We start from the raw sequence: 13,844 nt of genomic DNA, 5'->3' as shown, positions 1-13,844 counted from the left end.
AACCGGTGAGCGGTGATTGATAGGCTAATTCATAAAACAATTCTGTAATCTTAATTCAGTCGTAGCGGGAATGGATATGAGTTTCGCTTCTTAAAGAATTACCTGGATTAAAAATGCAAATGGTAGCGGAACAAGATAATTCTCTGAGGCCACAGTCAAATCGATCAATTAATCTCTTCCTTACGTTGCTTTGCCGACCTTGGATAATCAAACATTCAATTGTAGTTCTGGTGATAATCTCTGAAAGCAAGCATGTGAAATGCACGCCACTGTGCTGATGAGTCATTAAATAAGTGCCTCGACTAATTGATTTGCCGTCTGAATTATCCTCCAGGCTCCATTGTGAATGTAGAAGAAAACAAACAGTCGAGGTCATCTGCTGCGAGTTCTGTAAAGAATAACAAAACGCTCTGTTGGTAATGTGGATCTAGATGTGGATCACGGCGTAGGGTGGGACCGGTAATTAAGACTACCTACTCCATAGGTCTGAATGCTGCGACCTGCCTGCCTCTTTTGAAAGATAACATTCTGAAGTTTCTGATACAATAAAGAAAATGTACTTTTAGTGCTAATGATGAACTTGAGTTGTATAAAAAATTGTTACTCACTTTTTTCTGTAGTAGTTGCAATATCCAAAAGTATATTTCCCAAAAAATTGGTATGGCTGAAAAAAACACCCTGGGCCCATAGCCTGAAGTCTTGTGTAGTACATGTCCATATTTCATAAAAGTCCGTTCAGAAATTACTAGTGATAGAGCGATTTTGGAAAAATGTGAGGAAAAAAATCTTCCGGTTTCCATTTTCTCATAGACTCCAATGATGCATTCTGCGCATTCTTTACTTCCCGTTTTTGCTCGTGAGCCTTCACCTAGATCCCTGATTCGCTCATCCCCACGTCGGGTATCATTGGAAAGCCACACTCATTGGTTACAACCCTCTCCAATAATTTTCGAGATCGACAAATGATTGACAGAGCTAGACCATCGGGAGTTGGGAGTGGTATTCAAAAAAATTTAAAGTCTGCTAAAAGACTTTTTGGACGCTTGTGCCAAATTTGAAGAAATTCCCTCAAGGTGTTCCTGAGATATTGCGATGTTGAGATATAGCGAATGGGACAGATGGACTGCGCCGTATGGAGGCATAAGAATGTGTCTGGGACAGAAGATCAGGGCTAAAATCATGTAGCCTATCCAAGGAGTGTTCCAACTGGTCCATAATACTATTACTGAAGACACACTGAAGATGAAGACATACTGAAGACATACTGAAGACACACTGAAGATGAAGACATACTGAGGACATACTGAAGACACAGACACACTGAAGACATACTGAAGATGAAGACATACTGAAGACGAGCAGAGAGCGGCCTTCCTCACCTGGTGGGGTTGGTCGGCGGCACATGGTCTTGAAGTGCTTGGGGGTGGTCTTACAGAGGTCCGCAGAGGTAGACAGGGGGTTCCCAGCGGACGACCCACTGGAATTCTGGGATGAGGGGTGACTGTAGGGACAAACCTTGGCCCCCGACGTCTTAGCAGATTTCCCAGGTGCCTCATGACAGCCTCTTTTCTCATGACAGGCTGATCCCCCCGTTACTGGAAAAAAGACGAACGTACAAATAAATAAATATGTTACAGGAGATGGACAAAATCTACTTTTTAATGTATTTACAAGGTATGACATTTTTAATGTAATGTTATATTTACAATAATAATGGGCGACACTCTGAACGCGTGGCCTCAGAACTAACGTTTCCAACAAGTGGCACTGGTGAACATTTTCCATTGACGGCTCCGGCATGAAATTTGCTAGCACCAAGAAAACGGCATCTCAAATAATGCCAAGAATTCAGGGCTTTGCCACTGGGTTTTCTTTTCTCCCATCTGGCAGTTCCACTAATTTCTATTTCTGAATCCATGAAAGAGTTTGGCTGGTTCTGATTTAGCCAAATATAGTGAGTTTTGGAAAGGCAGCATGTTTGAGGGGCCAAGCGGTTTAAAAAGGAGCCCCACTCTCCACACTGCCATCACTCAGCCTGGCCTGCAACCCACTGGTCTCTCTCAGGGCGCTTTCACACCGGCAGGGCTGCGGTTCAAGCTTTGGCTCCGTTCTGGAGCCTCTGAACCTTGGTGCTTTCTGGCGAACAAGCCTGCGTTTACACCTATTTAAGCAGAACCAACATTTCATGTCCTCCGTCATCAACGGGGGGGCGTTACTCAGGCAGAAGTAAACACAACACAACCATATGAACACAACAGTGGCAAAATGTGCCGTGTGCAAAACAGGTTCAAAGGTTCGGCATTGCATCTGCACCATGTACTCAACAGGTAGCGATCTCAAGATGAGATTTGATTCAAATGTATTGTCATTATACATAAAGTATATAAACTAGGGCTGACCTTCGAATTTTCTTTTGGAATTCGAAGCATCGGGCCGAGATTCAAAGCTTCGAGATTATAAAAATATTCTCTTTTTCTTTTTTTCTTTTTTTATGTTGTGGGACTTGTACAGCACTTTGTTCAACTTTGTCAGTAGGGCTGGGCGATATGACGATATTATATAAATATCGGGTACAGTTCATTAACGATACACTTTTTAAACGTATCGTGGATATCGTGATGTTTTGCCCAAGAGGCTTGTGTCGCGTCAATCTGGTCCACACGTTGACACTTTTGAACAGCGCCGCCCCACACACACTACTGCATCAAAAGTTACTACTTATGATAACAACGGCATTCGTTTTGTGACATTAACGTTATATAGTTACATTTTCAATAACATCAGCGTATTTACATAGCAACGACAGAGGTCGACCTAGATATAGCAAGCATTAGTCGTTCATATCTCAGCCCGTGCTGACTCAGTTGTGCCCATTCTGCGGTCTGTTAATAACGTTTTCAATCAGACAGATGTATGGAAAGGCTTTTATTATAATATCCGTTGCAGTAAAATCATTATGCCTCCAGTCGTTTAGTCATTCTGCGGAGCTAAAAGCTAAACGTCGGCCGCGGCGAGCTACCGCTGCCATTGTTGTTGTCATTGAGCTCTCCAATGGCAGAAGTAAAAAATGAATACGCGCTTGCCGATTGGTGCTAAGAACAGCAGGGCGGGTGCAAGCGAGGTGACGTAATTGGCAGACGCGACTGTCAATCAAAATGATTCTGTTTGCCGACTGAATGAATGAAAACGTTATTAACAGATTGCAGCATGGGTACAATACAGTACAGCTCAATACAACAACAGTCAACAGTGGACTGGAGGATGCAGACCAGAGAAAGACTTTCGTCTTGTTTACATCAGGGTCCCCCATTTTCAATTCATCATATTTCATATCTAAATCATATAATATCTCATTGTTAAATATATGCAATATATAATCTAATAATCCAATAATCTAAATCTAATATATAATATAAAAATGCTAAATGCATGGGTATTTTATTTTGTCTTTAATGTTAGCTTGCAAACTCAAATACTGTCTTGGTAAGCCTCATAATGAATTGTTTGGGGAAAAAAAGAAAAACATCGTGATGCGTATCGCCGAAAGGTCAGAAAATATCGTGATATCATATTTAGGCCATATCGCCCAGCCCTATTTGTCAGTGCTGTAAAGTTTAAACCTTTTTAAATCTTAGACAAACTAAACACTTTGCTTTCATGAAATATTGTAAGCCGTCATTTGAGGCTTTATAAAAGCAGCACACTGAACACAAATCTGTCAGTGCCGAGTCCGACCTCATCTTAAATAACAAACAGCATTGCTTGTTGTAATTAACTCTTTCAGGGCCAACAGCACCCTCTGCTGATGCCCTTCTGGGCCAACGCTGTATCCAATGGAGGAAAGGACTTATTTGCGAGTGCATAAAACATATAAAATATAATAGCAATAGATCTAAATAACAGTGGTCGTCAATGAGTTGCTTCCAGTCAACATGCACGAAACAGATAATTTTTTCATACACACATTTCCATTTTATACCGTGATGAATATCAATATATTTCTAGAGCGTTCCGTCTCATCTCAATAAACCCCAGTAAATCGAGCTTAAATGTATTTCCTTAGAATTCGGGCCATTTGTCGCTTGATTTATAAATCGTTTTCAAATAAATGCTAGATTATCGCTATTATAGGTGTACTTATGGACAAAGAGCAGCGGGGTCTGAAAAATCGGTTCACACACACACATCAGATGGCGGTGATAGGAACATCTGATTAGCCCAAGACTCGTAACATAAAGGCCTTACCTCACATCTGATGTCATGCAAAAAGATTAATCCAATTCCTGATCGCCATTATTATTATTATTCCAAATATTGATTGCATTTATTGATCCAACGTTATATCCAAAAACACATAGATCCACGCTGCTCCCAGTCCCCACAGTCAATGCAATGGTATCCAGCTGCATCCCCGAGAAGTAAAACCTGGACCGGACAATTTTTTTTTCTGCACAGTCCCAACCAATCCAATCATGTGCAATACCATCCGGGAGACGATAGGGGGCAGTATTTGCCCTTTTCGAGCTCAGACCCATTCCCAATGATAACGTCAGGCTGGATGGATGAAAAATGAATATCGCTAATAAAAGAAATATGGATTAAAACCCGGATTTTCTCGGGTTTGGCGCCCAGAGCATGGCGAGTTAACACGGACTATCTCGGGTTTGGCCACCAGTGAGTTAACAAAGAGAGGCAGAGTTGATTTTGCACCAAAAAATTTAATATATATATATATATATATATATATATATTTTTTTTTTTTATATATTCGAATTTTATTTTCATATTCGAATCCCATGCCCATCGAACAAAGCTTCGAAGTATTTAGGACAGCCCTAATATAAACATATAAAGTACAATACACCATCCAACCAGAGTGGATAAGGAAATGCTCCAGAAATAAAGAAATGCATAAATGAATGAAATAAAAACAACTTGTGTAACAGAAAGATTTGAACCTGGGACCATAGGATCCACAGGCAGCCGCACTAACCAGTTGAGCTAAAGGGGCCGACGTTGACTGCAACCGACTAATCCAGAGTTTACACTGGTCAAGAGCCAATTGCGCAGTTGTTCAGTATTGGCATTAACAAATCAGATGTCATGCTAATACCGGTATGTCATGTTCTACAGTAGGACTTACTACTATGATACACAATAAAAACAAGTCATTCGAATAATAGAAGCCTACTTTGCTGGAACGGTTAATTTCGAACGTATACAGTAGGTGTGTATGTGCTTGCGCGCTGAGGCTCACTAAGCCTTTCTCCACGCATATTTATTTTTGGAGCATTTATTTATCCACTCTGGTTGGATGGTGTATTTTACTTGTGCTGTATAAATAACAATACATTGGAATCTAATCAAATTTTGAGATCAGTCGCAAATCGCTTCTGGTTGAATGGATCGATTGAATGCAATGCCGAACCTCTCGTGTTCGCCATTTCCACTTCCTTATAGCCTAGATTCCTAGAATATGACACGCCCACTGATGATATCACGGTTCGCAAGGAAAAAACAAAAGAATTTCGGTTCCAGCTGAGCACCAATTTTCCACGTTCCGAACCAATTATTTCCGGTGTGAACGCTCCGGCCGGTTCGAGATTAGGTTCGGGAACCGGCACGGAGCCCTGCCGGTGTGAAGGGGTCATCAAGTTCCTTAAAAACTGATTCCGTCGATTAATCCAGAGGCGGCATGCGAGAATTTGCTAAACTAGAATTTATATTAGCAATAGCATACCCAAGTAAAACTTTATTCATCTTTTCAAGATTCTTTATTTTAGTATTCAATTTAATTCTAGTTTAAGCCTATATTTTGTGATTCAGTGTGAAAGGTGAACTAGCAAAGTAAGATTTTCATTGTGTGGTGTAACTGTCTGTTTAACTGTGCATATGACAAATAAATATCTTTAATCTTGGTTCCTAACAGGACTTTGGAAAGCATGGTGGGAAACGGGGCTAAGCAATTAATTACAATTTTTTCTATTAGAACATCAGTCAAAATGATCGCTATTATTATTTTTTTTTTTTTTTTTTTTTTTTTTTTTACTCGTTCAGCCCTAGTGGGAAGCAACATTATTATTATAATTTTTTTTTTGGTCTTTCTGTATTTTTCACCCATCCTAATTTGGTCGTTATGCCAATTCCCTTCCTGGTCATTGCGCGCATTGCCCCACTGTCGGCCTGGGAAGGGTGTAGAACTACCACATGCCTCCTCCGATACATGTGGAGTCGCCAGCCGCTTCATTTCACCTGGCGGCGAGGAGTTTCACTGGGGGAACAGAGGTTCACGCCATTTCCCGCAGATCCCCTCCCTGCTGAACATTAGGAGTCGCAGTTTACAACGACCAGGACACATACCCAACCTGCTTCCCACCCGTTAACACTGCCAATTGTGTTAGTAGGGACGACTGACCAAGCCGGAGCTACCGCTGACCGCTGGATTCGACCCCAGAGTCTCTGCGATGGTAGGCGAGTGCTTAGTCCACTGCGCTACCCAGCTGCCCGAGAAGCAAAATGGCCTCAGTTTTATCACAGCGACGGACAACTCTGCCATTTGAACTTTGACAATGGCGCAGCAGAATCTCAATGTTCACACTTCAGACTTAAGGGTTAATTACAACTGGGCTATAATTAACCGCCTCTTTCCGAGTTCTCAAGTTCAGGAGTCCAATAGGGTGCAATAGTTCAGATTGAGAAGAAGATTTGGAGCGGCCCCACACACTACTCCATCAACAGTAGGCGGCACGGTGGTGTAGTGGTTAACACAGTCACCTCACAGCAAGAAGGTCCTGTGGAGTTTGCATGTTCTCCCCATACTCGCAAGGGTTAAAGAAATAAACCCAATGGAAAAACATGAAGAACAGATCGCTAATGCGGTCGCGTCCCTGACGAAGACGAACAGGAGCACTTTGATTGGTCCCCGGGTGCGGCCCTATGCCGTAAACCCATGTGTGCTCCTGGCTGCCCTTGGGGGGAAGGACAACGGGATGGGTCAAGCACAGACCCTAACCCAAAAAACACCAAAACAAATTAAGTGTGTGTGTTCCTATGTGTCAACCATCGCATGCGTGTGTTTCTGCATGACTACATTGCAATGAATAAAGACTTCTTAAAAGTCGAGTTTAATCCTAATCTAAAATAAGTATGAACACCAGTTGTGCAGTTCAGTGTGAATAATACCTTGGATGTTATAATAACAAGTGCAAATTCACCACTTCCATGCCCCCTTTTAGCCAATTGGCATAAACACACAATTGACCAAATTTCAAATATGTGGCCCCTAGATTGGAAGAATGTTTGTGGACCAACCGACAGTGTGACCTATAGAGCTGCTGGTCGCAGCTAAAAACGCACTGAACGGAAATAGAACAGCTAGAATGATTCGGAGAGATGCAAGACCCATGCTACAGCTCTAATCATCCTGTAAACCCACCCTCCACACAGCCACGCTACAGCTCATCAACCTGTAAACCCACCCTCCACCTCCACACAGCCAGGCTACAGCACATCATCCTGTAAACCCACCCTCCACACAGCCACGCTACAGCTCATCATCCTGTAAACCCACCCTCCACCCAGCCACGCTACAGCTCATCAACCTGTAAACCCACCCTCCACACAGCCATGCTACAGCTCATCAACCTGTAAACCCACCCTCCACCCAGCCACGCTACAGCTCATCAACCTGTAAACCCACCCTCCACACAGCCATGCTACAGCTCAACCTGTAAACCCACCCTCCACCCAGCCACGCTACAGCTCATCAACCTGTAAACCCACCCTCCACACAGCCATGCTACAGCTCATCAACCTGTAAACCCACCCTCCACACAGCCAGGCTACAGCTCATCAACCTGTAAACCCACCCTCCACAGCTCATCATCCTGTAAACCCACCCACCACACAGCCAGGCTACAGCTAATCAACCTGTAAACCCACCCTCCACCCAGCCACGCTACAGCTCATCAACCTGTAAACCCACCCTCCACACAGCCACGCTACAGCTCATCAACCTGTAAACCCACCCTCCACACAGCCACGCTACAGCTCATCAACCTGTAAACCCACCCTCCACACAGCCACTCATAAACCTGTAAACCCACCCTCCACACAGCCACTCTCATAAACCTGTAAACCCACCCTCCACACAGCCACTCTCATAAACCTGTAAAACCACCCTCCACACAGCCACGCTCATCAACCTGTAAAACCACCCTCCACACAGATCAATCTATAAACCTATAAACCCACCCTCCACACAGCCACGCTCATCAACCTGTAAACCCACCCTCCACACATGAACATTCAGGAGAATACCAAGTAGACCAAGAACAATACCAGGGAGACTCATAATACTGTGTACCGAATATGGAGGCCGCCGCCTCTTCCCGTTGCCTCTGCAGACAAATGCCAGATGTCTGCAAAAACGACAACGCTATATAAATCATTACACAATTTCTCCGGCATTGCTTTGATCCACGGCGGCGGCGGAGCTAACAATATACTCGTTATCACCATACATAACGCTCGCTTATATTGAAACACGTTGAGATTAGGGCCGTTCTTTTAACCTGAAAGTGCACTTTCTTCAACCTCGAAGTAAACAAATCGCAGAACGGTAGCCACTGCCGGCACCATCCAGGTATCAACGTGAGCTAATGGTAGCTAGTTAGCCGGCACCATCCAGGTATCAACGTGAGCTAACGGTAGCTAGTTACTGTTAGCCGGCACCATCCAGGTATCAACGTGAGCTAACGGTAGCTAGTTAGCCGGCACCATCCAGGTATCAACGTGAGCTAACGGTAGCTAGTTAGCCGGCACCATCCAGGTATCAACGTGAGCTAACGGTAGCTAGTTAGCCGGCACCATCCAGGTATCAACGTGAGCTAACGGTAGCTAGTTAGTCGGCACCATCCAGGTATCAACGTGAGCCAGTTGCATTAGGATTAAAAAAATGTCACACCCCGTTTTATATTACATTCCCAAAGAAGTGCCTCAGTCTCTCGTTGTGCTGGATGAAGTCACTGGCGAGTCGACTCGTGGCGAGGGTTTTGCTTAAATCCGAACAGTCCTTTAATTGTCCAAATGCGACAGTGTGTGCAGAAAAGTTTAGCTCTTGTTTGACATGCTGCCGCCATCTTGCTCAGCTCAGCTCTGTGCGGGAAAGACGGACTGCCTCCCCTGCCCTCTGCTGGCGCGTGCTGTGTGTGTGCACTACAACCAATGCCGTCCCTGTCGAAACTCCGTTTCAGTGTAATAGAAACCGAAACCCAATGCCGTCCCTGTCGAAACTCTGTTTCAGTGTAATAGAAACTGAAACCCAACTGTGATTTTGACGGTATTGATTTTCAATACCGTCTGTATTTCTAAATACCGTGGTATACCGTAATACCGTCATACCGCCCAAGCCTAGTGCAGTGCAACACTGCACCTTCCAAGTGGAACACAGGGAACCCCGCTTTGCTGCCACAGTCTCTGACTGAAGGCTAGGTGGCACAGAGTAAAGCCTGAAGCAAAGACAAGAGCGGTACACCAGACAACGCAAGCAATAAGAGTTGCCTGTAACTACCCTGGTTTAAAGGATAACTCCACTTTTTTTTTTAAATTAGCTTATTTAACATCTTCCCTGGAGTTAGACAAGAAGATGCATACCTTTTTTGTCTCTGTGCGTGCATTTTAGCTTTGGGAATAGACGCTCCGTTAGCATAGCTTAGCTTCATCACTGGAAGTGGGGGAGGACAGTAGCCTTACAGTGTATTGCAAGGTCTGACATTGACCAAACTTGATATGCATGACCTTGGTGGGCTCTAGGTCAACTCCTGAAAAGGGGGTCAATGTCAGACTTTGCAATCAAAAGTTAGGGGGCTAATAACCCTTGCCATAATTTCAGTGCGCCCCTAACTTTTGATTGCAAGGTCTGACATTGACCCCCTTTTCAGGAGTTGACCTAGAGCCCACCAAGGTCATGCATATCAAGTTTGGTCAATGTCAGACCTTGCAATACACTGTAAGGCACTGTAAGGCTACTGTCCTCCCCCACTTCCAGTGATGAAGCTAAGCTATGCTAACGGAGCGTCTATTCCCAAAGCTAAAATGCACGCACAGAGACAAAAAAGGTATGTATCTTCTTGTCTAACTCCAGGGAAGATGTTAAATAAGCTAATTTAAAAAAAAAGTGGAGTTATCCTTTAAGACTGATCAATCTTCTAAAACACAACAACACTGCTAAACTTGTGACTAAGATCCGCTGAAAAAGGTAAATCGTTTTTGTGCATAGATCACACTAGATCAATTTCCCGGTTGATAACAAGATGAGGTGCTAAAATGTGTTGTGCTTTAAATACTTAACGGGGCACCAGATAATAACAATGCCGATTCATTTTACACATGATCTCACACACATCCAAAAACTCTACCCAGTTTTGCACACATTCATTTAATTCAACAGTGAGAGTGAATGAGTTTGAATATGGCCACCAGTGATGTCATCTGGGACATTGAAACATTATGTTAAATTCCAGCTCAATGAAATTATAAGATAAGCAGCCACACCACCCCCCCCAATCTACATTATTTCATGGTGCTGTAATTAACACAATGCAAGATTTCAATGACAGCACAATATTGATGTAGGTAATGGGTAATTTCTTTTAATGCATAGGTATTTCAACTACAATACGAGGTGGACTCAGCCATGGCCCATCTGTCCAGCCCTCTGCACTGCACACGGCAGAGCACAGCTGAGCACACGAGGTCTGATACCATGAACCTGCCGTCTGGACCAATCACTGTACACTCGTGTTTTCTCTGTGCTGGGAGCAGCCCAGCCCTGAAATGGAAGCTAAAAAAAAGTGCAGCGCAAACAACAAAACAGGGGGTCCTTCCTCCAACAGTTACTGCAGTGCGAATACAACAAAACGGGGGTACTTCCTCCCAACAGTTCCTGCAGTGCGAACACAACAAAAACGGGGGTACTTCCTCCCAACAGTTCCTGCAGTGCGAACACAACAAAAAGGGGGTACTTCCTCCAACAGTTCCTGCAATGCGAACACAACAAAAGGGGGTACTTCCTCCAACAGTTCCTGAACTATGAAAAAAAAACTCCTGGTTCAGAAAACGCCTAATGCTTACTAACGTTAGTAGACATCGCTAAGTATTTTCAACCTCGCAGAGTCTATCGTGTCTATTTTAGAAAGAGAATGTGTGATGGCAGGGAAAGCAGAATGACGGATGAAAGGGAGAAGAATACAGTAATTGCTACTATTCTTCAGTAGTAAACTATGTAATAGCCTCACTAACATATCAGATCATCATAAATGGTTGTTAAAAGACAATACCAGTATAATTTTGACTTCTCGTGTGTTCGTAGGCATTTTAACCGATATCAGCTTACCTTACTAAACGGCATTCAAAATGCCATTGACGTTGAAATGGGGTGGAAAATATGGCTTAAAAAGGTTTGTTTGAAAGTTGCTAGGTGTATGTAACTCAATCCTACTTAAAGCCACTGTACCGATATAAACCCTCTTTGACTCCACTAGAAGCTCCGCACGTCGAACACCACATTCGGTTGGGTGCACCCGTTATGAACTCCTAGGCGCTCCGCAAATTTGAAAAGCTTGTAGTAAGAGTCATACAGTAACATTCAAGTTTCACAGAGCATATTTTCAACACTTTTCAACATCAATGGCCGTGTGAAGGGTAGGCGGAGATCGAGCAAAACATACACTTCATACACCTACTATATGCACCATGAAATGTATTGAAGACAAGGTTATGTGAGATGTGAACATTGGACTGGTATGGTCTTTTAAAAACAGAGCCATGATTCTAATCACTAACAAAATGCTGTCAATTTGCTCACGCCTGAGAGGGGTACATCTGTGAAGTAGAGTTTCTGCTGCTAAGGAGATGGGGTTAGGGAGGGTGTTGCTGCACAAATACTGTAGGTTTAGGTCAAAGACTTCTATACATGCATCATTGGAATGGAAACCAACATCTACAAATCATAATGTAGGTTATATATTATAAGTTGGCCTTATTTTATTTAGGCTACTTACTAGGGTTGGGTACCGACCGAATTACATCGGTACTACAGAGTAGTACGCATCAATCGGTACCAGGTTTCGTGTAATATACTAGCCAGGGGGAGCCTTTTCCACATATATATATATATATATATATTTTTTTTTTTACAACAGATTTATAATTCTTCTCTCTTATTACAGAGAGTTCTGATTCTGAAAATATACCGTTGGGTACTGATACCGAACTCCAGGAACTGGTACCGGTTCAAATATGAACGGTACCCAACCCTACTATTTATTAATATATATATTATTATTATTATATTATATATATATATATTTGTTTTCATGGATATATCTCTATGCACGTGATCATTCATTTATTGGATTGAAGATCATTTTGAATACCTTTAGGTCCATTCTATCAAGTTCATTATTTACTGGCTACAACAACTGGGTTAGCAAGGGGTCAGGTGCACAAAGGATGTTTAAACTGAGCTACCACTCTGCCAGATGTTGAGCCAGGAAAACCTGTAATCCAAGTAGTGCTGCTCCATTATGGCAGAATCACAATTATTTTGGTTGATAATGAAATCACGATTATGAAACACGATTACTCATTGATTTGAGAACATCATATGACGAATGAATTTGTTTCACCTTCTTTCGATCAAAGGCTGCCTTTCTGTCCCCTTCTACAAGTTACCAAAGACATTTGCAAATAACTGTAGAAACGCGCCGTGACTCCCTCTCAACACCAGCTGAAACTACTGTTTGGACATGTGGGGGAGGACGTTGCATCCATAGGTTGGAAATCTTGTTGGTTGCCATATTGGTCCATAGTACTAAACACACCCTCAATGGCTAATGGTAAATGGTAAATGGCTGCTTTTTTATATAGCGCTTTATCCAAAGCGCTTTACAATTTGTTACTCACATTTTACCCATTCACACATTCACTCACACACAGACGGCGGAGGCAACCATGCAAGGTGCCAACCTGCTCATTGGGAGCAATTAGGGGTTAAGTGTCTTGCTCAAGGACACATCGACACGCTGCCCGGGAATCGAACCGGGAACCTCCGGATTGCCAGACGACTGCTCTACCTCCTGAGCCACTGTCGCCCCTAATACTAATACTTTGACCATGATCGGCACCATCAACATTTGGCCGATTTGAAAGAAAAGACGAGATGGTGCAGATCCTTAGCTGACTGTCAACCTATCCACCAGGGTTCATAGGTCCCTTTGGTCTTACTGGTGAGCGTCTTACTGGTGAGCGCCTTACTGGTGAGTGTCTTACTGGTGAGTGCCAGATTCAAAGAGGTCCTACTTCTGTCCTTTGTCAACAGAATCAGCTAATCAATTAGTAGAATTCCTTTTCGACAGCCCTACTGATCGACTCACTTTCAATTCAGTAACTTCTATCCATTTATTTTTTCTAATTCAAATATTGAATTACTACTTTTGGCATGAAGAGGCTGTGCTATCCAACCTATTGATAAGTAAATGGAAATGGATGTTCTACCATTAGCAAGCAAATGCCAATTTCTGTAAACAAATTATGTAAATGACTAAATTGAAAATGAATTGATCCCAACCTTGTTATCCACAAAGTCTGAGCCAAACTGGCAAACAGCCACACAAAAGCAAGGGGTTCCAATACCCTCTTGCATTCGGGTAATCCAATACAAATCTGAAGGTTAAACTTAATGAACCTCTCAAGATATTTACCGCTGGGTTTTTAGCTGTTTGTGTAATAATTATATAAAGTAGAAGAAGATGTTTTAATAATAATAAAAAAAAAAAGGATTT

The 13,844-nt window shown here is 42.8% G+C and overlaps 1 protein-coding gene across 1 annotated transcript in view; it reads right to left on the bottom strand.

Annotated features, from left to right (window-relative positions):
- fam193b (family with sequence similarity 193 member B) overlaps positions 1-13,844 on the bottom strand; it is a 47,176-nt gene that overhangs the window by 28,639 nt on the left and 4,693 nt on the right. Inside the window, exon 4 of the mRNA XM_084332333.1 lies at positions 1,380-1,595. Within this exon, the coding sequence (XP_084188459.1) occupies positions 1,380-1,595 (216 nt within the window). The remainder of the gene's footprint in view (positions 1-1,379; positions 1,596-13,844) is intronic.

Source organism: Notolepis coatsorum (assembly GCF_963971535.1).
Source record: "Notolepis coatsorum genome assembly, chromosome: 16".
Lineage (NCBI taxonomy): Eukaryota > Metazoa > Chordata > Actinopteri > Aulopiformes > Paralepididae > Notolepis > Notolepis coatsorum.
The sequence above is the reverse complement of the archived record's forward strand: the minus strand, read 5'-3'. Positions and strand labels throughout refer to the sequence as shown.